This window comes from Xyrauchen texanus, chromosome 32, assembly GCF_025860055.1.
Source record: "Xyrauchen texanus isolate HMW12.3.18 chromosome 32, RBS_HiC_50CHRs, whole genome shotgun sequence".
NCBI lineage: Eukaryota > Metazoa > Chordata > Actinopteri > Cypriniformes > Catostomidae > Xyrauchen > Xyrauchen texanus.
This window is the reverse complement of record NC_068307.1, coordinates 36,922,377-36,949,387: the sequence shown is the minus strand read 5'-3', so window position 1 is coordinate 36,949,387 and position 27,011 is coordinate 36,922,377. Positions and strand designations below refer to the sequence as shown.

At 37.1% G+C, this 27,011-nt stretch overlaps 1 protein-coding gene across 6 annotated transcripts in view; it reads right to left on the bottom strand.

The window, feature by feature from the left end:
* Positions 1 to 3,226: 3,226 nt before the first annotated feature.
* Positions 3,227 to 27,011, bottom strand: part of itpr1b (inositol 1,4,5-trisphosphate receptor, type 1b) — a 206,487-nt gene continuing 182,702 nt past the window's right edge. For all 6 annotated transcript variants that reach the window (XM_052101305.1, XM_052101306.1, XM_052101307.1 and 3 more), the window contains 4 exons: positions 25,044 to 25,209; positions 23,852 to 24,012; positions 11,934 to 12,095; positions 3,227 to 4,640 (listed from right to left, as the gene is read on the bottom strand). In XM_052101305.1, coding sequence (XP_051957265.1) covers positions 4,554 to 4,640; positions 11,934 to 12,095; positions 23,852 to 24,012; positions 25,044 to 25,209 — 576 coding nt within the window. In that variant the 3' untranslated portion in view covers positions 3,227 to 4,553. The remainder of the gene's footprint in view (positions 4,641 to 11,933; positions 12,096 to 23,851; positions 24,013 to 25,043; positions 25,210 to 27,011) is intronic.

The window sequence follows — 27,011 nt, the reverse complement described above, 5'->3', positions numbered from 1 at the left end:
TGATGGTTGATGTGAACATTAACTGCAGCTCCTGACCCATATCTGCATGATTTTATGCACTGCACTGCTGCCACACGATTGGCTATTTAGATAATCACATGCATGATTGTTGGTGCCAGACGGGCTAGTTTGAGTGTTTCTGTAACTGCTGAACTCCTGGGATTTTCATACACAACAGTCTCTAGAATTTACTCCGAATGGTGCCAAAAACAAAAACATCCAGCGAGTGGCAGTTCTACAGATGGAAATGCCTTGTTGATGAGAGAGGTCAACAGAGAATGGCCAGACTGGTTCGAACTGACAAAGCCTACAGTAGCTCAGATAACCACTCTGTACAGTTGTGGTGAGAAAAATAGCATCTCATGTTATTGATGTGTGTTGGCACTGTTTTGTCGGCACGAGGGTGACCTACACAAAATTAGGCAGGTGGCTTTAATGTTGTGGCTGATTGGTGTAAAATGTAATTTCATTGTGTTTTTTTTTTAACACTTTAACCTAATAAAGCAGAATAATTGTTTTGGTTATTATATAGGCCCTATTTAACTTTTTTTTTTTAAATGTAAAAAAAAGTTATAATAAAGAATTAGTAGGTGTGTCCAAGGATTTGACTAATAGATTATTTCATTAGTATTGCTCACTTCCTAATTATGTAAACAAAACAATACTGTAACATCAACAATGTAAAAAAAAAATAGAAGGAAAGTGTGACCCTCTAAGTTATTGAGGTTTTGAGGTCTACTCATAAAATCCAGTAAATAATTCACATCCTAATAGCACGGCTGGAAAGTAGGGGGAAGTTTGGTGCTTTCATCTCTATATTTGCACCAGTAGAATGACGCAGCATCCTTGCACAGGCAGAAAGAGAACTAGTGCATGGCATAGACACTTTATTCAATAAACGAATACTGTGCTTTTACATTCTTTCCACACGTATGACTTTACAAAGGTAAAATAAAAGGTTTTCAATGTGCGCTTGAGGTTGTGGGTGTAACATATTATAATCTCATATTGTAACATGGACACTAGAGCAGTGTAATTTAATGAATTATTTAAATTGCATTTTAAATGAACACCAATCAGCTTATGTTAATATTGGATGGAATGCATAAACTTTTAGCTAATTATTCACATTATAAAGTGTAACTTGAAACATAATGTAATAAACTTCAAATGCAATGTGTTTTAAGTTTAATTCATTTATTTCACAATGGCATCTTATATTAGTCGCTTTTATTATGTAACAACTGGAACAAGAATTTTAATAGATCATGTGATAACTGGACTGGCTCTTTGATGGTTTTAAACAGCCTTCTGTGTTGTTGCCAAGCCAGTTTCATGCTGTATTATGCATTCCTTCTCGGGTTCAATGCTTTGCAAGGTTGTTTTAATTTTTTCTCTTTAGGAAAGTCCCCTCATTTGACTGCAAATATGTTCACCCTACCTTAAATTTAAGGTTATTATTATTGCTTTGAGAAATAGAAAGCTTTGAAGAAATCATGTGGATAATATATTTTGGTGACACATTATAGTGTCCATTTTATACATATTACAAGGATGTATAAAGGAATATTCGGGGTTCAGTACAAGTTAACCTTAATCAACAGCATTTTTGGCATGATGTTTATTACCACAAACAATTCATTTAAAACAAATCGGAGGATTTAGTGGCAGAAATGAGAAGTTAACAATTTTATAAAAGCACTTGTTTTTAGTCACTTTATGGCATTAAGTCACCATGACAATGAAAAATAACTTAAATCATAGCACACTTAAATCATGTAAACATTCATATTGTTTACATCTTGTGGCCATACTTTTGCTTCAGTGTGTATTTTAACATTTAAGGATTGGCCCATTCTCTTCTATTGTAAGTGTCTCACTGCAACCCAGATTTTTCTTTTTTTTTTTTTTTTTTTTTTTTTAAAGAAAAGGGAAGGGACAAGTCAAAATATATTAAATCAAAATATTTATCTAAAAGAGAAGCACACACCTTACAGTTAGCACAGTCCTGAGGTTCACTGGTTAAATATCACTCGTAATAACTCCATAACTGCTCTAAGAGGCCAATTCTGACTTCAGAACGACCACATCAAATTAAGGCTACTTTGAGCCCAGAAAAGACAGCTTATTAAACATCTGTGTTCAGAAGCCAACTCTTGAGATATTAGATTTTAAAGAGTTTCCTATTTCTTACTAAAATGATATTTCCCACTCATATTTTCCTCCCTCAGCCTTTGCACTGGTTAATTTTATTTCGCAAATGTCACTTAACTTGCGGAAGGTTTCAGTCTGATGTTGCATTTCACATAGGGGGATTTTAGAGTGAGACTGCTTGCGACACGCAGAAGAGCCAACAATTAAGTGTTTTAGTGTGTCCGTCTGACACTTCTACTGCACTTTTGCTCATTTTACGCACAACAGCAGTGTTTTACCTCACTGTTATACTGTGAAATCAATTAGGGACTCTCCAAGCAAGACCACTATTACAATGCTCAAGAGTTGCTCTGTCACTCACAAGGCACAGTATAAAAATATGAGTTTTAGCAATGAGAACAACTGCTTTTTACCTCTTGTAGAACTACATGAGAGGTCACAGAAATTTCATTTCATTAGCAAAGCATGGCCTGTCGGTTTCTATAAAGACTGAATTCATTATAAGCTTGTCTTCCTTTTGACTTGATTGGTGTGAACAAATGGATCTTTATGTCATGAGAAACCTTTTAAAATGATGCAAGCATCAGTCAACACAGGGTCATAAAAATCACAGTCACTGAGAGGAACACATATATCTTGTTGTTCCAAACCTATATGACTTACTTCTGTGGAAAAGAAAAGGAGATCTTAGGCAAAATGACAGCCTCAGTCACCATTCACTTACATTGTAAACAAGTTGCAATGAAAGCGAATGGTGACTGAGACTAACATTCTGACTAACATATTCTGAGCTCCACAGAAAAAAGAAAGTTATATGGGTCTGGAACAACATAAGGGTGAGTAAATTATGCCAGAATTTTAATGACTTCTAGTAATGATGCCTGTTATGGCTATTCTGCAGGATGACAAGCAAGATTTATAATAAATAAAATAAATGTAATGTAAAATGATGAGTAGTATTATAGATATTATGCATTAATGTAACTTTTGCACAATACTTTGCTGTAGCAGAAATACAGCTGTATAAGACCACTTTTTTTTACAAAAACAAACAAAACATTTCATGTCTGGTCCTTTCAACAAGAAATACATATTTTATTAAATATCACTTAATTTACAATCTCATTGAATTCTATGTCTTTAATCTATTAAATCAGAAGTAGATTTCTCAGTACAGTGCTGTTAATTATTAGTATGCTATGAAAATGTGTCTCTCTATATAAAAGCAAGACTTGGCAGACATATATACATGTATTACAAGAAAAATTATAATAAATTAAACAAACTCCATAGTATCAAGAAAGTGACCTGCTTGCTCAGCTAAAAGATGAAATTGTCTAGAAAAATGGAAGAAATTACAGAGAAATCTAGAAAACTCAACAAAGATGAAGTACCAGATATTAATCTGGTACATCACCTTTTGAAGTAAAGGAACATACAACAGGCACAGTTAACATCTATCTATAATAACATGAATGATATGAGTTCAGTTCATTTATAGTGCAGTAATTACATTGGATTTTCAAACAAACCTTATTAGCAAACCTTACTTGCCTAAAAAAATCATTTATTAATACTCAGTACATGACTCCTAAGTTTATAGATCCAACAGCATTCACAAAAAGCAAATGAAAATATAAATCGTATTAATGAGCTCCTAAATAACAACACATAACCTGACTTATCTAAGAATTTTAGAGAAATCTAATGTGGCAGCATACGCATCATCTCTATTAAGCGTTTTTTAATGTTAATATAAATTAAATTAGGAAAGAAAAGGCTGTATTTTTTATATAAATATAATGTATTTAAAGTCACATTAAACTTGACTTCACATACAGAACTCCTACAAGTACCTGGCCTCTATCATAAAGCAAAAGGAATGAATAATTACCGCACCTTCCCTTTAAGACACAATTTACAGTATCGTTGCATATTAAAGTATTAATATTGCACAAAATACAAAAATAAGACATCAAATACTGACTGCTATACTGCTATGGGTCAATACAAAAAAGATGCGTCTTGACAGTGTCCAAGCAGCATCTACTAGCTGCACCACATTTTTGCAGTTGTGCAGAATCTAGCGTAGCTCTGCAAGTCATTTTCAGCCAGTGGAGGCCAAATGATGCAAAGTGACTTCCTCTGTAACACGCAGAAACATTTGGCACTCAAATTGATTGCGAAGAAGGGGGCAAGAGTCTTTTATACTTCCCTGGTGGTCTAGAATTATTTATTTTTCAGTATACACAGCAAGTAGTGGTGACTACGTATCTGTAATGTTTTGACGCACACATTAATTTACACTTGTACATTCACTCACACACACACACACACACATAGGCTGATGGAATGTTTTCAGAAGATGGCTTTAGGACACTTTGCCAGTGTAGAGGGGTTCAGGCGGGTTGCTGGGGGTTGACGTTCATGTGTTGGGGGTGTCCCAAAAGCCCAATCCTCTGTTTCTGTTTCCTTTGCTCTGTCATCTGTCAGAACACAAAACAAGATGTTTATCATTTATTTTTTAATAATTTTTTTAATCTCTCATTTCTATCTCTTCCCCACACATCAGACATCTCATCGAATGATGCATTTTGTGTATCAGTTCATATATACAGTATATATATATATGAACAGAATGCTATTATGAGATGTTGGTTGGCGCCGTTTTGGCAGCATGAGGGGGACCTACACTATATTAGGCATGTGTTTTAATATTGTGGCTGATCGATATGTATATATATATATATATATTACACATACCTGAGGTTGCACTGGGCCTACCATTTGTGTACCTCAGAAGATTAATCAGACAATGCTATGTTTTCCCAGTCTTTAACTGTCCAGTTTTGGTGAGCCTGTGCCCACTGCAGCCTTGGCTTTTTTTTTTTTTTTTTTCAGACAATGGTCAAAATAACAAAAAAAGTTTTTAGACCTCGAATAATGCAAAGAAAACAAGTTAATATTCATTTTTAAACAATACTAATGTTTTAACTTAGGAAGAGTTCAGAAATCAATAACTTTTTTGTTATTTTGACCAGTTGTCATTTTCTGCAATAAATGCTCTAAATGACAATATTTTTATTTGGAATTTGTCAGTACTTTATAGAATAAAACAGAAATGTTAATTTTACTCAAATACATCCCTATAAATAGTAAAGTCAGAGAAATTGAATTTTGCAGTGATTTTTCCAGAGCTGTACATACATACATTAGGGCATTGGATTAACATTTTTAACCAAATTAATTAGATGATTGTTGATTAATCTAATTAATCACAGTTAATTGCAAAAATATTTGCTGAGAATGGCTTTAAACTGAGTGCACAATGTACCATTTTTACGATCCATTACGATTGTTTCTTGTCAGATTGAAAAGATATTATACCAGTGATAATATTCTCTTGGGTAAAAGCCATGACACACTGTAAGGCTGCAGTGGGCACAGGCTCACCAAAACTGCAAGGTTAAAGACTGGAAAAACATAGCCTGGTCTGACGAATCTCTGTTCTTGACTGACAGAAGTAGAACCCGACGTGGTTTTGTAAGTTGTAGCCAATCCGCCTCAAAGTTCGACATGTTGTGCACGCTGAAATGCTATTCTGCTCACTACAGTTGTACAGAGGGTTATCTGTTACCATAGCCATTCTGTCAGCTCGAATCAGTCTGGCCATTCTCTGTTGACCTCTCTCATCAACAAGGCGTTTCCGTCCACAGAACTGCCGCTCACTTCATGTTTTTGGCAACATTCTGAGTAATCTGTAGCGACTGTTTTGCATAAAGATCCCAGGAGATCAGCAGTTACAGAAATTCTCAAACCAGCCCATCTGGCACCAACAACCATGCTAAGGTCGAAATCAATGAGATCACATTTTCCCCCCATTCTGATTGTTCGTGTGACCATTAACTGAAGCTCCTGACCCATATCTGCAGGATTTTATGCACTGCGCTGCTGCCACACAATTAGCTGATTAGATAATTGCATGTATAAGTAGGTGTACAGGTGTACATAATAAAAAGGTAATTGAGTGTATATAGTCATTTTGACCAGCCCTACATGACTGTTACGCAAATTTGACACTGATTCATTGCATCGATCGTCTGTAAACATGGGGGGGTATCTGTCAGTATCTGTTGTGGCCACCAGTTGTATTAAGTACTGCAGTGCATCTCCTCTGCATGGACTGCACCAGGTTTGCCAGCTCTTGTTGTGAGATGTTACCCCACTCTTCCACCAAGGCACTTGCAAATTCCCGGACATTTCTGGGGGGCCATCACCCTCCGATCCAACAGGTCCCAGACGTGTTCAATGGAATTGAGATCCGGACTCTTCGCTGACCATGGCAGAACATGACATTCCTGTCTTGCAGACTTGTTTTACTACAGATATAGATACATGTCTACCCGTTTCCTCCAGTATCATCACAAGGTCTTTTGCTGTAGTTCTGGGATTGCTTTGCACTTTTCGCACCAAACCTTTTATATATCGCCCTGTAAATATGGAGTGGTGTTGGCGTAGTGGGCTAAAGCACAGAACTGGCAAGCAGGAGGTTGGCAGTTCAATCCCCAGAGCCACTAACATTGTGTCTTTGAGCAAGGCACCTAACTACAGGTTGCTGTAGGGGGATTGTCTGTGTAATAAATGCATTTGCTGAGCAGTGTTTTAAAAAGTAACTTAAAAGAAAAGCAATTAGTAATGTGATTACTTTTTTAAATGAAGTAAATAGTAAAGTAATCTTATTACAGTTTTAGAATAGTAGTTAGTAATTTGTAGTGATTAAAATTTAAGTAATTTAAAACTGCTTTAAGATACAATGTACATTATTTATTTATATATATATATATATATATATATATATATATATATATATATATATATATATATATATATATATATATATATATACACATACACACACACACACACACACATTATACACACAAACTTACAGTATACACATTAAAACTTTTAATCAAATTAAATAATGCCAATTAATTATTCAAATTAATCATAATTAATCCTGGAATTCATACAGTATAACCAATACTTGGTTAGAAAATCCACCATATTAAGATGACTAACCTTTCAGAAGTCAATATATTGTTTGTTTTATTTCCATATCACTGATATAAGCTTTCACTGCCCTACAGTATAGTTCATTTGAACCAATTGTGAAATCAAATTTGAGATATGTTTATGGGCCATTTATACAGAATACATAATTGTGTTCTGTTTTGCTTGTTGGTCTGTGTACACGTCAGTTGGACAGTGTATAATTAATCTAATTAAATTGACAATCCTACTTTTTCTCTCTCCCTTACATGACATGCCTGATGTGTTCTGTCTATCCGTTCATGTTGCCTTGGTTATGACCTCATAACAGTGTGTGTGTATTTAAGAGTGAGTGAGCTGTCTTATAGAAAAGCTTCTGGGAATTAAAAATGGAGCAATTGGAGACATGTCATGCAGCATTGTGTAACTGAGCTACAAAACACACAAACGCACTCAGTCACAATCATGTACACAGTTCCAATGAAATTTAGACTGTCTGTACCGAAATCCCCTACTCTGACTCAACAGCTGCAAAAGTGAGCCAAAAACGCAAAAGCTCACGCATGCGTATTTTAAAATTGTGTCCACAGGAAGTACCTCATACAACTAAACAAAAACCATTTCAGGCACTTCAGGGGTGCTACATGCTTAATTTCCTGATAAATGCACGTCGAAGAAATGAGCTGTCATGAACAGATATGATATCACTGAACATTATTATATTCTGAGATTAAGTGATTTTGACCTGAAATGCATCAAGGGATCACACGTCATTTGTAGTGCAAATTTTGAACAATAGTGAACCTCTCCATCAGAGACCCTCGGGGGTCACACATTACAGAATACTGGGAAGAGGGTCACATTGTTACACTTGTGTGTCTGTGTATATAAACTGTGTATATATAAGAAAAAAGAAACGTCCTCTCACTTTTTCACTGCTTTTATTTTCAGAAAACTTAACGTGTAAATATTTGTATGAACATAAAAAGATTCAACAACTAAGAAATAAACTGAACAAAATCAAATGTAACAGTCAGTATCCGGTGTTGCCACCAGCTGCATTAAGTACTGCATTGCATCTCCTCCTCATGGGCTGCACCAGATTTGCCAGTTCTTGTTGTGAGATGTTACCTCACTCTTCCACCAAGGCACTTGCAAGTTCCTGGACATTTCTGGAGGGAATGGCCCTAGCCCTCACCCTGCAATAGGTCCCAAACTTGCTCAATGGGATTGAGATCCGGGCTCATCGCTGGCTATGGCAGAACACTGGCATTCCTGTCTTACAGGAAATCACACAAAGAACAAGCAGTATTGCTGGTGGCATTGTCATGGTGGATGGTCATGTCAGGATGTGCCTGCAGGAAGTGTACCATATGAGGGAGGAGGATGTCTTCCCTGTAAAGCACAGTGTTACGATTGCCTGCAATGACAACAAGGTCAGTCCGATGATGCTGTGACACACCGCCCCAGACCATAACGGACCCTCCAAATCAATCCTGTTCCAGAGTACAGGCCTCAGAGTAATGCTCATTCCTTCGGTGATAAACTCAAGTCCGACCATCACCCCTGGTGAGATAAAACCGCAACTCGTCAGCGAAGAGCACTTTTTGCCAGTCCTGTATGGTCCAGCTAAGGTGGGATTGTGCCCATAGGCGACGTTGTTGCCAGTGATGTCTGGTAAGGACCTGCCTGTCTGAAGTCCTCATGCCTCCATGCAGCATGCCTAAGGCACGTTAATGCAGATGGGCAGGGACCCTGGGCATCTTTCTTTTGGTGTATTTCAGAGTCAGTAGAAAGGTCTCATTAGTGTTTTAAGTTTTTATAACTGTGACCTTAATTGACTACCTGTTAGTGTCTTAAAGACCGTTCCACAGGTGCATGTTCATTAATTGTTTACGGTTCATTGAACAAGCATGGAAAACATTGTTTAAACCCTTTACAATAATGATCAGTAAAAGTTATTTGTAATTTTACAAAATTATCTTTAAAATACATAAAGGGACGCCTATTTTTTGCTGAGTTTATATATATATATATATATATATATATATATATATATATATATATATATATATATATAAGTCAGAAGTTTACATACACCTTAGCCAAATACATTTAAACTCAGTTTTCACAATTCCTGACATTTAATCTTAGAAAAGATGCACTGTCTTAGGTCAGTTATTAGTACTTTATTTTAAGAATGTGAAATGCCAGAATAATAGTAGAGAGATAATTATTTGTTTCAGCTTTTATTTCACATTCCCAGTGGGTCAGAAGTTGACATACACTTTACTTTTCAATTGTTTAACTTGGGTCAAACATTTTGGGTAGCCTTCCACAAGCTTCTCACAATAAGTTACTGGAATTTTGGCCCATTCCTCCAGACAGAACTGGTGTAACGGAGTCAGGTTTGTAGGCCTCCTTGCTCGCACACACTTTTTCAGTTCTACCCACAAATTTTCTGTCGGATTGGGGTCAGGGCTTTGTGATGGCCACTCTGATTGACTTTGTTTCCTTAAGCCATTTTGCCACAACTTTGGAGGTAAGCTTGGGGTCATTGTCCATTTAGAAGACCCATTTGCAACTAAGCTTTAACTTCCCGTCTTGAGATGTTGCTTCAATATATCCACACAATTAGAGTGGTGGTGGTGTAGTGGGATAAAGCACATAACTGTTAATCAGAAGGTCGCTGGTTTGATCCCCACGGCCACCACCATTGTGTCCTTGAGCAAGGCACTTAACTCCAGGTTTCTCTGGGGGGATTGTCCCTGTAATAAGTGCACTGTAAGTCACTTTGGATAAAAGCGTCTGCCAAATGCATAAATGTAAATGTAACAATTTTCCTTCCTCATGATGCCCAGGTACACTTGCAAACTGTAGTCTGGCATTTTTATGGTGGTTTTGGAGCAGTGGCTTCATCCTTGCTATGCAGCCTTTCAGGTTATGTCAATATAGGACTCGTTTTACTGTGGATATTGACATTTGTCTACCTGTTTCCACCAGCATCTTCACAAGGTCCTATGCTGTTGTTCTGGGATTGATTTGCAATTTTCGCACCAAACTACATTCATCGACAGAATACATCTCCTTCCTGAGCGGTATGATGGCTGCGTGGTCCCATGGTGTTATATACTTGCATACTACTGTTTGTGTACAGATGAACAGGGTATCTTAAGGCATTTGGAAATTGCTCCCAAGGATGGACCAGACTCCACTGTTTTCTTTTCTGAGGTCTTGGCTGATTTATTTAGATTTTCCATGATGTCAAGCAAAGAGGCATTGAGTTTGAAGGTAGGCCTTAAAATACATCCACAGGTACACCTCCAATTCAGTACACCTCCTATTAGAAGCCAATTGGCTAATTGTCTAAAGGCTTGTCATAATTTTCTGGAATTTTTCAGCTCTGCGTGAAAATCTTAGGAGATCAGCAGTTACAGAAATATTCAAAACAGACGTCTGGCACCAAAAGTCATACCATGGTCAAAATCATAAAGATCACATTTTGAGATTACTGGTTGTGCATTTGATGCTGTATGTTTTTTTGTATTATTATTATTTATTTATTATTTAAAAAAAACTCCTGGGGCCCACTTAAAATATAGAAAGGGTTTTTTCCTGTGCCCAGATTTTTATTTCTTTAAAACTTTTTGTATCCTACCCAGTTATGTAAACTTAGATTTATTATTTAGTATGCCCTATTTACACTTTTACATAAAATCTGATACTAGCAGCGAGTCTAATGGACTGATAAATGAAAAAAAAACATTTCATCTGTTCAAATAAATTTTCAAATGAAGAATTCCATGAAGAAATGTTATTCTCTCTTCTGAGCTTTAACGCTTTCCAACCAAAGATTTTAGTGAAGACAAAGGACAAACTCATCTCAACACATGTAAATTTTGCATTGACAGATTAAACAGTGAAAGTTTGTTGTTTTACACTTGCTTCTTCACTTTCTTTAAGTCAAACTGTGACCTTTTCCCCCTGTCTGGAGAGCTAAATAAAAACAAGGAATTTCCCTCTAGACACTTCCCATTTTATATGGCCACACACCTCAGACTGCACTTAATTCAACACTATTTACAAGAAATAGATGACATGACAATAAATACCATTACGCATATTTCCATCAAATCAAAATAAGCTGCAAGCTCAAAGAGCCGTTTTATCATATCCATCTGCCTTGTGTGTAATGCTGTTTATCTGTGGAAACAAACAAGCGCGAGTTCGCAGAACTTCGTCTGGACGACAATGTGTGCTGAATAAAAGTGAAACAACACTTGGCCTCGTGACGCAGGTGAAAGATCATTTTAAATACCACGAGCTGAAGGCAGAAAGGGAAAGAAAGATAGAAATGACTCATTGCCCTTTGGTCTAATTGAACCTAGGAGAGGCTGTGGACTGACCTTCAAGGCCTAGTTTCATTCACACCCAACATTCAATGACAGTCACCATTTATACAGCTTAGTGGGACAAAACTACACTTTATCCTTATCTGGGTGTGTAGGACTATTTCAGTAGCTCAACTGGAAGAGCAACGCACATACAACACCAAGGTTATGGGTTTGAGTGCCAAGGAACGCACATCCATCGCATTTAAGCTATACATTTTTTCAGTAAGTCTCTGCCAAATGCATGCAATGTAAATGTTAAGTGGCCTAATATGTAGTCATGTCACTTTCACGCCACACTGTCCTGAGACGAATTCCAAAAATGTAATAATTTACCTGTTCTTTAAGTTCAGTGAGTTGGCATGACAGGTTGGAGACAAGCTTCATGGTGGATTCAAGTTTTTCCTGTAGGTTTCTGATCTCATTCTGTTCACCCTCTGCATCACTGCTAACCAACGACATGGCCCGCATCCGTGGAAACCAGTCCAAGTTGTGCTCCTGTTGGAATATTAGACATTATTGTGTAAGATAAGTAATGATAAATAATTATTTAAAGAATGTTATATATAACCTATCATTGGTTAATGTACATTAAGATAGCTATACAGTAAATGTTATTAGTAATCTATTTTGAAGTTACAGTGAATGTACAGTGGCCCACAAAAAATATTGTAACATAAGCCATAATTATTAGATAACATATTTAACCAAGTGGCACTTATTTTGAAGAGTTAGCTCAAGCACACTTTTTAAGTGAAACATTTCACGAAGCAAAATCTGTTCGGTATTTTATTTTTGAAAACAATACACACTGATGAGCCAAAACATTATGACCACTCACAAGTGAAGCAAATAACGTTGATCATCTCCTAACAAGGCCACATTTCAAGGTCTGGGTAGATTAGATGGTAAGCGAACAATCAGTTCTCATAGTCAACATGTTGAATGCAGGAGTAAAGACTTTCTATTATTAAAGAGCAGTCATATTGAGTGACGCAGTACACTCAGACCAAAGCGAATACAATGCAGCTGTTAGTACCAAAGAGCCACCAGGAAACACTCTTCCAGGGGCTCACTATTAGCCAATGGCTGGTCACTTAGGTCACGGAAAAACTTTGAGCCATATAATGGCCCATTTTTTTGAATCCACCGGCCAACCCATTGCGCCCTCTGTTGTTGATCGAGGTCCCCTTCGAAACAATTGGCATGGACCTCGTCAGGCCATTAGAGTGGACTGCAAGTGACCATCAATTTGTATTAGTTCTGGTGGACTATGCAAATATGATATCCGGAATCAGTGCCTCTATGCAACATCTCAGCATGTAGTGTTGTGGAGGCACTCTTCAGAATTATCTCCAGAATTACTGAATTACTGACCAAGGCACAACATTCATGTCACGTACACTATGTGAACCGTACAAATTATTAGGCATTAAATCGATTCGCACCAGTGTTTATCACTCGCAAACCGACAGGTTGGTCAAACGATTTAATAAGACTTTGAAAAACATGATTCGTAAGTTCGTACACGAAGATGCTAAAAATTGGGATAAGTGGGACGAACCCCTGTTGTTTGCAGTATGAGAAGTCCCGCAAGCATCCACAGGGTTTTCCCCATTTGAGCTTCTGTATGGGAGTTGACTGTGTGGCATGCTTGATGTCATACGGGAAGCTTGGGAGGAAGGCCCTTCGTATAGCAAAAACTCAATACGTTCTTGACCTTAGAGCAAAACTCCAGACTTTGGGGCAGGTAACACTGGAGAATTTGCTCCAAGAACGTCAATGGCAATTGTACAACAGGGGCACTTGACTATGTGAATTTGCACAGGATAAAGTGGTTGATATTGCTGCCCACCTCGAGCTCCAAATTACTCGCCAAGTGGCAAGGACTCTTTGAGATTACACGACGAGTCTTGATTATGAGGTTAGGCGAACGGAGAGGAGAGGGCCATGTCAAATCTACCTCTTCAACTTTGTGGGGAGCTGCTGTTACATGCACCAGACTTCTCTCTCCCCTTTATTCTGCAGATGGATAAATCTGACAGGGGGCTAGGGCGGTGCTCTTGCAGGAGGGGAGGAATGGCCGGTACTGTTTATTAAGAGGAGTGTCTTGCGATTAAGCGATTACATGTTCTTACCCTCCACTTCTACCTGCTTGGGTGGGCCTTCACCCTCTGTTCCGATCATGCTCCCCTGCAGTGGCTCCACCACATGAAGAATGGGCGGTGGCAGTGGGGGTATGTGACATAGGGGAGCGTGGTCATGTGTCTGTCTGCGGGAAAGCGGTAAGGCTCGTCACCTGGGCTGTAATTACTCAAACACCTGTTTCTCATTATAGTGATGGCGGAGGAAGACCTGATAAGGCTTGCCAGAGTTGTAGAGGAGAGAGAGAGAGTGGCCCAGAGCAACAGACCTTTCGGAGAGAAAGCTATTTTGAGTTGGCCACCAAGAGCCGTTTTTGCTTTATGTTTGTGTGTGCGCATGTGAAGCTAAATTAGAGAATAAACACTCAACTGTTCACTGTCTCCTGCCTCCTACATTGCCCACGAACCTATCCTTATCAAAATGCATTCATGACCTCAAGACTAGATTACTGTAATGCATAAATAGGAGAATATTCAGAAAGTTCAATACATAAACTTCAATTGGTTCAAAATGCAGCAGCCAGAGTTATGACTAGGACCAAGAAATATGATCATATTAGTCACTTTTTATCATCGTTACATTGGCTACCTATTCAATTTCGCATTCATTTTAAAATTATATTAACCACATACAAAGTTTTGAATGGTCTGGCTCCACAGTACTTAAGTGACCTTCTACCACGCTATATTCCATCACGTTCATTACGATTGCAAAACTCTAGCATGTTCATAGTTCCTACAATATCAAAATCCACAAAAGGAAGTAGATCCTTTCCTTATTTGGCTCCTAAACTATGGAATATTCTCTCTAACACCGTTCAGGATGCAGACACACGAGACTAAAGATTCATCTATTTAGCCAGGCATACTCCTAATTTATCCTTCAGTATTTCTGTAACTGCTGATCTCCTGGAATTTTCATGCACAACAGTCTCTAGAATTTATTCTGAATGGTGCCAGAAACAAAAAACTTCCAGTGAGTGGCAGTTCTGTGGGCAGAAATGCCTTATTGAAGAGAGAGGTCAACAGAGAATGACCAGACTGGTTCGAACTGACAAAGTCTATGCTAACTCAGATAACTGCTCTGTACAACTGTGATGAGAAGAATAGCATTTCAGAATGCTAATTTTTTAATTATTTAATGCTATTCTGAGATGTGGGTTGGCGCGGTTTTGGCGGCACAATTTTAATGTTTAGGCGATTTTAATGTTGTGGCTGATCAGTGTATATTCATTAATAAGTTAACAACTTGTTAATGAATATAATTATATAATGCCTTTTATTCCCTAAAGGACTTCACAAACTTCCTTTGCCAAAAAATGTACTGCAAACAGTTGCTGTTTTCCATTCACTTCGCTCAAACCTGTTCTGTCAGTTGACTTAAACCGTTCTTGAAATCAAAGATTTAATTAATGGTGCAGTTGCCTTGCTTAACCATTTATTGTCATCTGCTGGATTTCTTTATGTTTACAAGTAAGTTTGCACTTTAATCAGGCAAAATTCCCAATGTGTAATATGATTGCAGAAAAGGAAATGCAGTATCAACATCACATGAGAATTAGGAGAGACTCACCCACATATACAGAGATTCAAAACATTAAGCACTACGTTTCTCCCTAGCTGGCCTGCAATTAATTAACAAGGGGGAATCTACCACGCTGCCGTAATGAGATATTTAAGATTACGCTCACTAATTTGATCAAGTAAATCACTGAAAACTGTGTGTGATCAAGAGATGAAAGCAGGTGTGGAAGACTGTATGAAATTATTTATTTTCATGGTAGAATATCAGTAACATCAATTTAGGAACTTCATAGTAGGCATGAAAAGAATGGTTCACATGAATAAATTTTTGTTTCTTCCCCATAAGTGTTTCCATCTCTTTCCTGTTACCATGGGCTAAAATATAATTCCCACAAAAGGTAAACAAAATGAGTACATCATTTAACTGACCAAATGAAGGAGCCATATCTAGTGACCAGAATAACATAGACTAGGGGTGACCAGAATACCATAGACTAGGGGTGGGCAGTAAGCAACCACCCAGAACACTAGCAATCACATAGAAAAACCCTGGCCACCACCCATGACACAGTAGCATTATGGTGGCGAGTTTGGCACAGGTAAATGCCACTCACATTTCTTTCAGAAAAGATCATCTAGTTTTAGATTGTAATTAAATTGTTAGATTTCAATCATTTTAAAAGGACAGAAGGACGAACAGGCTTTAAATAGTACAAATTCTCTTAATAAAAGGCCAAATACTTCTTGTAACAATATATCAGGATGGTTTATAGATTAACCAGTGATCAGAGGTAGCAGCAGTAGTCAGAGAGCTGACCAAGCCAAAAGCGATTTCAGAATGTCTGACTTGGAGCATGTAGGACAGGTCAGACACAGTTCCAAATAAGGACGAGAGGGGGATTCTAATAGGAGGAGGAAAAAGTTAGTCACTTTTAAGAACGCTGGGAGAGCGGCCGATGGACACTCCATTGCATTCTTCGGCCATGCACTTTCTACCCTCTCTAAAACTGGCCAAATAAACACACCTTAGTTAGAAACTTCTGTATATTTGTGAGGACCTCTCACAAAAACAATGCTTTTCATACTATGATAATTATATTTACAAACCCCTAACCCTCAAAGAATCAAGCTGACATTATTACATATGAAGCAAAAAAAATAAATAAAAGTAGATGCCACTTCCAATGGCCTCACAAGTCATTTTTAAACATGCTTCACTATATTTGTGAGGATGTTTTCAGAGATTTGGCCTTCTAAAATACAGCCAAACCTGTACAGATAACAACACGCACACAAATGTTTTTTAAAATGAACTTGCCATGAAAACAGACAAGCCCAGACTAGGGCAGTTTGTGAATGTAATAAGCACATACTTGAAGTTAAACAGTTTCTTATCGTTATCAAATTCTGTGAGGAAGCCAATAGGCTTTGCTACATTACCCCAGCAGTTAACATAACATCACCACAGAGACATGCTAGTGCAATTTCAAATGCATGCAATTTTTATGACCTCACATTACTTGAAACACCTCAAGATTATTTAAGACTGACTGGTAATAAGCCAAAAAGAGATTTAACAATGGTGAAAACATAAATGACATAGTGTTTGATTTCAGTGCTACTATTGACACCAGAAAGAACTGCAAAAAAAAAGAATGATTGTTTCCAAACAAGTTTCCTAACCACTCCCCCGTCTGCCATTGGTCAGAAAACTGATAGTCCTGGCCAAAACTCGCACCATTGGCTGATTCAGAAGTTGATATGTCGGGCCACTCAAACAAACAAAAGGGTTTTGAAAGTGTCATAGTGTTTAAGTTTTAAAAAATATCAGTCAATGTATGGTTTACTTGCAGACTTATCAGGAATATTCCAGGCTCAATACAAGTTAAGCTCAATCGACATTATGCCATAATTTGTGGCGTCGAATGTTGCATAAATTTATTAAATCTTGCAACAACTTTTCTTTAAAAAAGGAGCAATAACAATACAATTACAATAGAAATGAAAGTGGCCAATCCATAAATATTAAAATAGTCACTATTTTAAAGAATATCAATTATATCCAATTTTACAACTTCGATGCCATGACGACTTAATGCTGTAAACCCTAAAGCCCAAAAACATATATTTCAACAACTTTACAGCACAAATAATATATGAGTTTTAACAGAAGAATGAATGTGCTTTAATTATAGTGCTTTTATAAAATTCTAAGCTTTACATTCATTGCTACCTTTAAATCCTCCAATAATTGACCCATTCACTTTGATTGTAAGTGCCTTACTGTAAACTTTATTTTGCTTTTTTAAAGAAAAGGAGGGATGAGTAGAAATCATTTTTGTGGTGATTAACATTATGCAACAAATGATGTATTGAACAAGTATTGATTTGAATTTTCCTTTAAGGTTATGTGTTTTTTACACCACCAGTTTCAACAAAAGGCATTGCAAACTGTTTTCAAACAAATTTCCCAATCTCTCCCCCAATCTGCAATGGCAATGGGTCAACAAACAGATAGTCCTGCCCTTAACTCACACCATTGGTTGAGCCATTGTTGTGGAGTCGGGATGGCCAGGATGCTCAAACAAACAGTATGTTTTTGAAAGTGCCACAGAGCAACTCTCTTTACAGTTTTCAGGAAAATCAACCTACAAATGGCTTACTTGTAGTATTTCCTTATATTATACTTCCTTATAGTATAAACATTTTTAACTTCAAAAGAATTACATACTTCACCTTAATGCCGGGGATCCCAACTAAAAATTTTGGTTACCAGAACATTCTGGGAACGTTTAGTTGTGGTTTCCAGAACGTTTCCAGAACAGAGCTTTAAGGTATGTTTTTGGTTTTCCAGGAACATTTTCTTCAATCAAATCTTTATCAAATCAGTTAGTGTTATATTTAATTTTTAAATTATATATTTATTGAGGAAAGCGATAAAAGAAAGCCTGTCAGTGTGTCATCCTCAGAATGACTGTTAATGTTTAAATTAAATATATGGTTCGTATGTGCAAGGAACGGCAGCCGGTGGAGTTTCTAAAATGTTCGAAAATGGTTCCCAAATAGTACAAAGTATTTTAACAGAAAAAATAACACAAATTACCGTAAAAGGAAATGATGACCGGACACATCATCTAAAAATATACACTTTCCTTTATACATTCATATAAACTTGAACCTAAATATAAGTGTTTTTTTTTTTTATGCTACTTTGTCAGCTACCCACTCTCGTGCGTGTGTGTGTGTGTGTGTGTGTGTGGTGGTGAAAAAGAAAGAGAGATAGAGGTCGTAATGGCTGCAGGTGCATAGAAGTCCCCTATTCTGTCAAATCTCAGACACAGCAGGGACAGTGTGCACACACATACTTCAGACAAACAGTAACACTCATGCACAGGGGAAATCACAGGTAACGCTCTCACTCATTCTGAGAAGAAAGAGGAGTGCGTGTGCGCTCACTTCCTGCTGCCACAGATGTTGAGGTTTGTGTTTACCACCGCCCACAAACAGTGTCGTCTGCGCATACAGCCCAGCTGTCAGCCGGTTTCGTCATCATCATCATCATAGAGGCACATGTTGTTATCTATAATCAAACCTCTAATGCAAAAATAGTGCAGCAAACACTAAACCACACAGGGTCTGGACTACTTTTGAAATCTGTCAATTGATAAAGCCAACGTCGCCCACGCTCTTAAGACAACCATTCCTCCTGCCAACCCACATGGGCATATTGCGTAGACAAATGCCCCACAAATCATGTCAAAGGCAGCTCCAATTTTTGTTCGCACACTACTAAAAATGACTTTTCTGTTTTTACTTTTTATTTTTGAGGTTGTGCTTGAGACAAAAAAAATGTATTGTATAGGGGAAAAAATATAACATTGAAAATGCAAAAAGAGAGAAAAGGTTATCTTCAAATAAAACAAATGATGTTGTATCTATCTATCTATTTTTGCCGAACAATTACAACTAAACACGATGGTAAAAACATGCAGAACTTAAAGCAGTTTTAGGGTATTTTTCTTGATGGCATTTCTGCAAATAACTGGCAAGTTTAAGAAGACTGACCTTCATAATAGTCTCTACCAACAATGAGAGCATAAAGACCTTTAAGTAAACTTTTATCAAACTTTAAAGCTATTATTTATTTTCTGTATATCTCTAAATAACACAAAAATAAGAAGAAGAAAAAAAGAGAGATAACAACCACCGTTTCCGACACTGGATAAAAATTGAGAGGATAGCAAACTTTATGCAAACTTTTAAGCAATTTTTCTTAACAGTATTTCTGCAAATAAACAACAAATTTAAAAGTTGTAAAAAATATTCTAACAACAAACCTAAATTGAGAGGATAGAAATCTAAGCTATTGTTATTGTCCAAGACCAAGAAATAACAATAAAATAAAGAAATAAAAACCATTGTCTCTGACACTGGATCTAAATCAAGAGGACTTTAGCAAACTTTAAGCGAACCTTTAAACTATTTTTATTGCTCGTATTTTTGCAAATAACCAAAAACGTAAAAAAAGAAATAAAAAGCACCGGCTCTAAAATCAACCCTAAATCGAGAGGATACAGTGTCTCCATCATGGCCTACACTGAAATATTCACTTCCTCTGGTCGCACTTCAACAGAAACGAGAACTACAACCATTTTTTTTTTTTTCAAGAAGAAAAAAAATCCCTAAAAACATAAATGTAGCATTTAACTACAGCACTCATCGGCTTTAACAGGGGCCAGCATGGAAAAAGAAGGCTAATGAAAGGTTAACTCATATTTCCTTTTGCATTTTGTAGTTTGAAAGTAAACTACAAAAAGATTTAGTATGCTTTTTATTGTGGCTTGGTACAGTATATTTGGGTGTGTTTGTGCACGTTCATGCATCCAAACCAGCCCCCTTTAAAACCTCCATTTCCAAAGCTTTGTTTACACTTACACAGCATTGCCAGTAAGTGTGTGAGCATTTAGCCACATCAATTTCAACTGTATCTGCTGCTTCAATGGAAATGAAGGAAGTGCGAATTTCATTACTAATACCACAAGAGCCCACACACACAGACACACACAGGATGCTTGTGGTTTGAGAACCAGCAACAGCGTCAGGTCCAATACAGGCCTTAGAATCTTCATGCACTGTATCAAAGGAAGACAATTTCAAATGTCGTCATCACAAAGCTGTGATATGCTGGGGTGGGGGGGGGTTGAGAGGAAAAGAGCAGTCTGGCATCTTTAGCGGGCTGTTTAGGGGTTCTACCTACTGTCAGAACACTTCATCTAACCTCAGTTACCTACATTAAAGGTATACGATCAGACAGAACAGAACAGTCTTCAATTCTGGTTTTAATATAATAGTACTAAAGATGTAGGTGCATCGTAAATGATTTGTGCACAGTAATACAAGAAAACACACTTTTTAATATGGTATGATGCAAAGTTATACCTTTGCATCAAACCACATTAAAAAAGTGTGGTTTTCATATATATATATATATATATATATATATATATATATATATATATATATATATATATATATATATATATATATATATATATATATGTGTATGTATATATATATATGTGTATGTATATATATATATATATATATATATGTGACCTACTTCATCATTTTGAGTGTATTTGACCCAGAAACTAATTTTGAGTTTTACGTGCTTAAGTAAAAAGTCTCAGCTTTCTAACAATATACTTATAATGTTTCTAAATGAACAATGATTCTCCAAACAATTGCAGAGATGTAATCATTTAAACGTTGGCTTAATTATACAGCAGCCTTATCACCCTGTAGCTCAAGACCGGTTGCCCACTGAAGCTAAGCAGGGTTGAATAATAATCCCCATACACTAATTGGCTTTATAACTCTACTCTCTCCTCTCCACCAATAGCTGGTGTGTTGTGAGTGTACTGGCGCACTATGGCTGCCGTCGCATCATCCAGGTGGATGCTGCAGACTGGTAGTGGTTGAGGAGAGTCCCCTGTTCACTGTGTAAAGTGCTTTGTGTGTAGTGTCAGAAAAGCGCTATAGAAATGTAACGTTCATTCATTTAATAATTTACATGCCATCCTTTTAACTTTAGTGCTTAAAAAACAAATTTGTTTCTGTGACAAAGTGATTCAAAATAATGGAGCAGGTCACATATGTTGTAAACACTGAGACGCAATGTCATTTGACACCCTCAATTTTGTTAAAGTGTCAGAGGTGGTTAGCACACATGCTCTGGCACACTGGTATTACTTGTGTGGGCGATATAGAGTCTGGCTCGCAATATTTTAATTCTAATCCGCCTTTTCTCCCTATCATTTCTAGTCCTGTCTCTACTGTACCTTTCAATACAGTGGCAAAAAGGAAGCAAGTCATTTGCAGTTAAAACAGAGTAAATGACAGAATTTTCATTTTTTGTTAAGCAATCCCTTTAACAATTTTTTACACCTTCTTACAAGACACAAAGAGGTTTGTGATACTAAGAAAGATACTAATGAATCACAAATGTTTTAACCTTATTGTCAGGCCAAAGGGCTTTTATTTTTTGGGAGACCATGAGGGGCGGCTTATCGAGTGTCAGGTGATTCCTCGCAAGACACGTGGTGCCCCTTGAAATGCACCACTGAGGTCAGGAACTGGGCCAAAAGACACCCGGATCAGAAACTATGTCAGAAACCCTCCGCCGTGCCATCGGCGTCAAGAACACAATCACTTGCACAGAAGGGGCTTTCCAGAGCACTTTTCTTGCAATTGCTCATAAGTCACATAGAAAGCTTTTAATGTCTATAACCATTGCATTAAGAAAAGCATTTCAAGAACAGATGACCCAAACAAGGGCAATAAAGATAAAACAGGATGTTAAAATCAAGAATGTAAGCACCCTCATTTTAGAAGGCATGATTTTTGTTTAATAACCCAATTGAGCATTTTGCTACAGTTGTTAAACTAATGTGTTTTCCAGGGAAAGTGTCTACAGTGCTTTGAACGGGATGAGATTTTTTTTTTAAAGAAAAGCATGCATACAAAGGCATACACAAACCTCTATCATGAGGGAAACTCCTGTTTCCCTGGTCATCAGACTGAGTTAAGGTATGTGCGTGTGTGCTTGTGTTTGTGCGTGCGTGTGTGTGTGTGCGCGTGTGTGTGTGTGTGTGTGTGTGTGTGTGTGTGGTAACAGCATTTCTGAAGGATTAACACATTCTGAGCCATTTTCCAAACATCTTAAGACTCTAAATTCTGAAGGCAAACAGAAGTTTCAACAATCTAGAGGGGCTGAAGGTCACAAAGTTGAAATTGCATAAGCGAAAGCAGAGGGTTTTGGGTCACTGAAGAGATTTATGGTGAGGAATTTGGTGGAAAATTCCTTAAGTACTTGCTCCACTTTCTCAAAGGTAAAGTTTGAAGTGAGCCACATTCCCTAAAGCAAACTTAACCTCCGGGGTCAAGTCGGTTGATTTCTGCGGTACTGCTCTTAGGACTTGGTGAGATCTTAAGATCTTAGAAATGTTTTTTTTTTTTTCAGATCCAGTGTATGGTTACTGGTTTCTGTGACCATCTGCTTCCTGTTTAGATTTCAGGATCTTGGCACAGTTTCGTGTTCCTCGAAAATACACGATTCTTTGGAAGTTTGATATAAAACAGACTCTATTGAACACAGAGGGGGAAAAAAACCCTACACACACCATGTTGATGTGACGTTTGATCATACATATCTGGTTCCGTTTCTATGTGCAGAAGCAGATACTCAGTGTCTACATTATTAGCACTTAATAGCCTTCAAAAAATCCTCAGCAGTAAACAAACAAAGCCACTGATCCAAGAACACAGCATGTCATTGGCCGATTTCCTCATGTGACTTAGGCCCCAAGGGCTTACTTTAACTTTGGTGACCTTAGTTTCACACTAAAAATTTGCTTTTGAAAAATAGACTTTACATCTGCACTTAAAATAATTAATGAGAAACCATGAATACTTTAGTTTATAGTATTTTAGTAATTCAAAGCATGTGATTGTTTTTCTTCTTTTTTTTCAGTAAATAGTTTCATATGAATTTTCATTAAGTTTCCTATTAAAACACAGATAAACATATCCATGTAAGATGCACATTTTTGTTTAAATTTAAACAAACTGCTGTTGTGGCTGGATACACGATTTTGTGGCATAGTCGGTAAACCGTGGTGTAATCAGAAAACCGTGGCGTAGTCAGCAAACCGTTGCATCGTCGGCAAAGGTTAAATATAATTTCTTTTAGGTATCAGCACAGATAACAAAGTATTTTTACATGCACAGTCTTCAGTCTGCCTATCCAAATATATAACACAATGTGCAATCGACTATTTGAAGGAAGGATGTAATACATGTTGCGAATCACCTCTGTCTTTCGAAGCATGCACACAGCACTGAGGCCAATTGTGGTTTAAGATGTGTACAAGCTTATCTAGGTTTGTTGGTCCAACTTTGTAAAAACTGACATTTAAAAAAGACAAATTGTTTTTTAGTCTGACTGAAATGGAATTTTGAAAGTGCCTGTAAACATACTGATTGTTTATTAAATTTGCTGTCCATTGTGAAATTCCAATCCCTTACCCGGATCATTTCGGCCACGTAGCTCTCTGGCCCTGTGAACTCTGTGGAGTCTTTCACTTTCACCAGCACGATGAAGAAAAGGTAATGCCACATGTTGTGCTCCACCTTAATATGCTCCTCAAATGTCACCGTTTTGTTGTCAAACTTGTCCCGCTCCAAACCTGTGGAGCATAAAAACAGTTAGTGACACTAAAAATGCGCTGGTCACATGTACCTTTTTAGGGGTAGTTCTTTTGAGTTGAGGACAGTTAAGAATATCAAAATTAAAAGTAATCGTGACAAGCTGCGTAACTGTCAATTCTCCAAAAACAGGCTTTGTTTAGGTCAGGATTGTATTTGCTTAATGTTGTTTATTCAAACCTTTAATCAGTGAGAGGGAAAATCTAAATCCTTTAAGACTTTGACACAATGAGTAAGATAAATTAATAATGGTTAATGTTTTGGTTTCTTTTTTCCCCACAGAGAAAACTGTACTATTTGGAAGAGGAAGTAGAACCACAGGTAATCTGTTTATATGCATTACAATTGTGAATGATGCACATGGAGGTTATGAATCTTGTGATGGTCACAAACAAACAAAGTTTATTTAATACATGACTATTGGGACATTGTCACTTGACAAAAACACGTCATCCAGACTTCAATTGCGCAAATTTGTTTATACAAAGAGTGCATGACTTTGTTTTTTTTCATCTTGGATTTAATTTCTTGTGTACAAGTTGTGTTCTGACATTGCTGACACTGTTCTGTCATGCATTTTGAAACGTTAGTCATGGTTAATGAAATCATTTGCAGTTTCAATATCATTTAATATCAAAGGATTTTAGATAATATTTGGAACAGAATTGTGTTCTAACTTAAAAGGTATGCAAGCACTTTGAGAATTATGAGCATTTACAGCCGATCACACGCTAACACATTCAAACACACCAAACGACAACAGGAAGACACTTCACCACCTCCAAAGTGAGCTATGACTAAGATTTCTGGTGAAGAGGGGGCGTCCTAATGTTTATACTGGAGCAAAATATTTTTATGGGCCTATGAGGTTTATGGGTCTATTGGTCCATCACATAAAAAATGTCTGTGATTTACTGAAGATAACAGTTTTAAACTTTCATCTTCAAACTTCCAGGCGAGGACTGCTGGGTATCAGTACCTAAATCAGGCTCCAGGGGACGTGGACACTCACCACAAATAAAGCAGGTTGTTTTTAGCACCTCTTCTTTCTTTTGCTTTTCACTTCTCAGGTCAGCAAAGGTGTCAATGATGACTCCAAAAATGAGATTGAGGACAATGATGATGACCATAAAGAAGAAGAGAAGGTCGTAGATCACACGGGCTGCAAACAGCGGTTCCTATGGAGGAGAGTGAAATAGTAGATAATAAGATCAGAGATGCCTTGTCTTTGTCTCAAAATAAACATCGATGATTACGGAATGACTGGTGGTGGTAAGAGTCAATAACCCTTTATGATTCCGGAGTAGCATTCAACAGCTTGGTCCAAAAGAATCACCTTTGAACAAATTAATGATTGTGTAAAGATTACTATATTCAAATAATCTGATTGACCACAACATTGTAACAAATAGAGGGGCCACTGACATGAATGCATTTTTATATCCATCTGCGCTTTTGTATTTAAATTGTTTTCCTATGTAAATGTGCTAGACGGACTTGACCAATGCGCCACATCTTGTTGTGTTTTCAGTGTGACGCGTAATATGGTGCCATGACAAATTTAAAGAACTTGAACTTTTAAAAACTCATCTCGAAAACGCCTGCATTTGGTTCAATTCATTCCGAATTTATTGGAATACTTGTGTTCTAATGTTGTTAACAAATGTTAACACATATGTACAGGTTTGCACATCCTTGAAAAAAATTATAGCACTCATTACGTTTTTTGTTAAGTGTAAAGTGATTATTATAATGTTTTTTTTGCCATTTCGTTCTTCTAGTTTAAAAATAAAACATGAAGCAACATCATAAAAGATGAGGTATGAGTCGTGATTTGCAGTAAACTAATACGTCATTAATTTCGTAATTGCGAAGAAATGATTCCATTCAATCAATACGCTGCGTTATGCATGAGCTCACCAACCTCGCATTACAGCGGAGCATTAAAAATCACAAGCAGACGTGACAGGAGTTTTACACAGAACACTGTGGTGAGATCAGAATCACTCGTCAGAATGGACAGAAGCAAGCAGACCGAAGCGAGCATGTTTGATAGCCAAAGTTCTGCTGCTCACGCCCCAAACATGAAGCAGCTTACAGACGCATATGTTCCATCGCTTCTTCTCCGTACGTCTGACCATGAAAAGGATTAAAAGGCGGCTTGTTCAAAAACAGAAGACAATAATGAACATTTTTAATTGTGTTAACCCCTTTTTTTGGTTTTCTTTCTATCATATGAAAGTTACCAGGATTAGGTCTACAGGGTTCACTGGATAACTTTACACAAACAAGGTTAGGGATGTGCCAGGGTGGTCGACTAATCGACTAATCATTTAACAACTGACTAGTCGATTAGTGGAGTTTACTAACATTAATATTTACTAGTGGTGTTTTTTAATGGGAGACACAAATCTGTTAGTTACCATGTTGAAGTGCTGCACTTTGTGTCCATATATTCCTCTAATAGGCATCTGATCTGGGTCACGTGAATATAACAGAGCCGAATTAGACATTCAGGGATGCAAATTCACAAGCGGTGAAAAAGGTGACAAAACAAGTGTTTTAGATGTATAATTTCTGCATATTTGTTTGTTGTATTTAATGCTTTTTTGTTTCTGTTTTTAAGCTTGACGCAAACTTTTCAAGTGATTTTTTTATAAGGAAAATGTAGAACATTTCACCAAACAATTTGGGCAAATTAGCATCACAAAAGGTGGCTTTAGCTGAAAGGTTGTAAAGTAGTTTGCATCCCTATACATTATTATCCTTAAAGCTGAAAAAACAATTTTTGACTGAGAGTAGAAACAAGTGCACACAGAACATTACAGTGAGACAGAATATAGAACAAGGTAAGAGTATAAATAAACATTCAAACAAACAATAGGACATATAACAGAATGGTGTTTGTACCTGTGAAAGTGGTAATGTATGTGCAAGGTAGGGGGTATGTACAGTTATTGATTTAAATATGTGAATTTAC